At 45.2% G+C, this 3,090-nt stretch overlaps 1 protein-coding gene across 1 annotated transcript; it reads right to left on the bottom strand.

The window, feature by feature from the left end:
• Window positions 1–1,147: 1,147 nt before the first annotated feature.
• LOC138520403 (olfactory receptor 6N1-like) lies at window positions 1,148–2,095 on the bottom strand. Its single transcript, XM_069632805.1, has one exon. It carries the CDS (start codon window positions 2,093–2,095, stop codon window positions 1,148–1,150), a length of 948 nt encoding a protein of 315 aa, XP_069488906.1.
• Window positions 2,096–3,090: the final 995 nt, after the last annotated feature.

The following is a 3,090-nucleotide window of genomic DNA, read 5'->3' as shown; positions in this document are numbered from 1 at the left end:
GGCTCGTGTGTTAGTCTGTTCTCTCTCACAGTGATTTGTCCTTGAAAAAGCGTTTTGTGTCGGGCAAAGGGGGGAGGGAGGTTGAGTTCCAAGGTATCCTACCTGGTAGGATGGGGAAAAGGTGTTACAAGGAAGGGGATGCTGTGTCTCACCCTCCAACCTCCAGTTTCCCACTTCCACTCCCAGAGGACCCCTCATCCAGGTGATCGTCCCGCACTGGACCTCCCCCAGGAACTGGATCCAAAATCGATGGCCGTGTCCTGACCACTTGGATGACAGATCTCAGGGCTCTAGCCGGTGAGACATCTTCAGGTTTCTCACGATGCCCTCTCTGAAAACACATCCAACATCAATCTATGATTTCTGCTGGCTGATGGGGGGAATAATATGGCTACAATTTACAGTGAATGATGCATTGACTAAAGATTCTGTAGAAAACTTTGCTCTTGAAGCCGCTGAATGCAAAAACCAGACAGTGCCTCCTATAAGAAAATGGCTTCATTTGAGAGATGTGAAGGAGCCCACTGAGCTAATGTGGCATTATGTACCTGTTCCACAGATAACACTGCGGAGTAACTTCCAATGACCCCCGATAATGTGGGCCAGGGCCGTTACCACGAGTGTTGCCGATAGCACAGTACATAAGGCCATTAGCATGCCGTGCTACCAAAGCGGAAACCCAGGGTGCTAAAAAAAAGTATTTTCCTTCCTACAATGGGACACTGCGTGCATCCCGTTGTAGGAAGGAAAATCCTTTACCAACATGGCCACCATGTAAAGGGACTTCCGTTTCCATGGTGGCCATGGGAAGCTGAGAGGATGGTAGGATGGTGCATAGGGTGGGGAAGATGGTGGCGGGGAGACGGCCGTCAGGTAGCTTGGAATGCGGGCTTACACTGGCAGTTCAAGCCCACGTTCATAGCCACCTAACTGGCTGGTTCCCCCACCCACGGTGCTAATGTGTGATCATAAGTATCAATTTCAGAGTAGAAAAGATCTAGCAAGGTGTTGGGAAGACCTGCTTGCCCACAGACGTTAAGATGATAGACAATGTTTATTCCCCTCAAAGACACAGAACGAACTGACGTATGGGATTGCACAGTCAAGACCTCTCTGAATGCAACTGTTAACGTTTCTGACATGAACTTCAGCATGAGAGTGTTCTTAGAGACACTCTTTTCCTTAGCACTTTAAGTAGCGCCTGCTTCACTTCCTTGTTCCTGAAACTGTAAATTATGGGGTTTAGGAGTGGGGTCAACATGGTGTAACATAAGGCCAGTGCTTTGTTTAGGCTGAATGAGTAGAGCTCCTTTGGGCCAATGTACATTAAAATGATGGTCCCGAAGAAAATGAGGACCACAACCAAATGGGAAGCGCAGGTAGAAAATGTCCTCCATCGCCCGATGGAAGAAGGGATCTTGACCGCAGTGGAGATGATGGCGACATAGGACAGAAGTATTACCACAAGAGAGCTCAGAACAAGAGCAGAAACACATGCAGTGCCTACCATCTCATTCACAAAGGTGTCTGCACAGGCCAATTGCAGTAATGGTACAGCATCACAGAAGAAATGGTTAATGACGTGTGAGTGGCAGAAGGGTAGCTGAGCCATCAGGTTGGCAGGTGCCAAAGTGAAGAGGAAAGCCACCAGCCAAGAGCCAATTGTCAGCCACATGCACATCTGCCTGCTCATAATAGCATGGTAGCGAAGAGGGCGGCATATGGCGAGAAAACGATCCAAGGCCATGGCAGCCAGCAGGAGAGTTTCAGTAGATCCCAAAGAGATAAGGATGTAGAATTGCACCATGCATCCACCAAAGGAGATGTATTTATGACCTGTCAAGAGACCATCAAGCATGCTTGGGGCTGTGACTGAGGTATAACACATCTCCAAGAACGATAGCTGCCCCACAAAGTAATACATGGGAGTCTTCAGATGGGTGTCCACCCTGATCAATATAATGATGGTTGCATTTCCTGTCAAGGTCATGAGGTATATCAACATGAAGATTGGGAGCAGCAAATGAGGATCCTGATCTGGAAACCCCAGCAAGATGAATCCACCTGTGCTCCTGTTTCCAATGTCCTTTGGCATGGTTCCTATAGAGGAAGAGATAAATTGGATTATCAACTCATTACTTTTATAAGTGAACCCAGCAACACAACCTGTCAAGAGTTTATTTCTTATTTGTACCTCTCTCCATCTCCCCTCACGTTATGGCTTCACTGCTCAATGACCCACATTAGCGCACCTATTAGAAAACAAGAAATGTTTAGCTTAAGGGTATCAATGGCAAAACTTGAATCATATATTAGACATTTATTAACTGCCCTCCTACAGCAACAGTGAGTACAATTCCATAATATGTGGCAGATTAATTGTAGGGTTGATATCTACTCTTCTCTATAAGGTGCAATGTGATGCTGTGAAACTGTGTGCAAGTTACTTTGCCGAGAGATTTCATTTAACCCATCCCTACTATTTGTTTTGTGTACAGTATTCTATGTAGGTGTTCATCCAACTGAGCTTGCCTAATTTAGACTTATATAATGAGGGTGGGGTCATTATCATGGCAGGATAAGGCACCCCAAGTCATAACCTGAGATGAAGCCGAGGGCTATAGGATGGGGACAGGTCACTATCCCAAGCGATCATAACCCCTTCTGTAGTCTGTTAGACCATTAAATATGGAGTCATGCAACTAAACGGAAAGAAAATGATGTTAGGCTGCTACTCAAGTCAGAATGTTTGGAATGAGGTATATACCAGTAAATAAAGGCTGTATTCCAAGCTTCCCAATTGGCGGAGTGGAATTCTATAATGGTATCCATGTGCCAATTAATCTTTAGAGACCCCATCTATAGAAGAAGCAACCGAAAAGCACAGAAAATTACACAACTTATATCACATGGAATCAGTATTACATGGCCTAAAGGAAGTCTTTAAAATCATCCCTGAATACAAGAATGCTGCAGTCATAAATCACAGCTTTATACCTAAGCAAAAACTCTGATTCCATCACATAACATTTCAGCAACATAATTCAACAAATCCAAGACCACCTTCATAAGGAGGGACCTACTATGCAT

The sequence above is a fragment of the Ambystoma mexicanum genome, chromosome 13 (genome assembly GCF_040938575.1).
Source record: "Ambystoma mexicanum isolate Mex_15411 chromosome 13, UKY_AmexF1_1, whole genome shotgun sequence".
NCBI lineage: Eukaryota > Metazoa > Chordata > Amphibia > Caudata > Ambystomatidae > Ambystoma > Ambystoma mexicanum.
The sequence above is the reverse complement of the archived record's forward strand: the minus strand, read 5'-3'. Positions and strand labels throughout refer to the sequence as shown.

Coding starts and splice junctions, on each gene's coding strand:
- LOC138520403 (XM_069632805.1), bottom strand. CDS start 2,095: ATGCCAAAGGACATTGGAAACAGGAGCACAGGTGGATTCATCTTGCTG.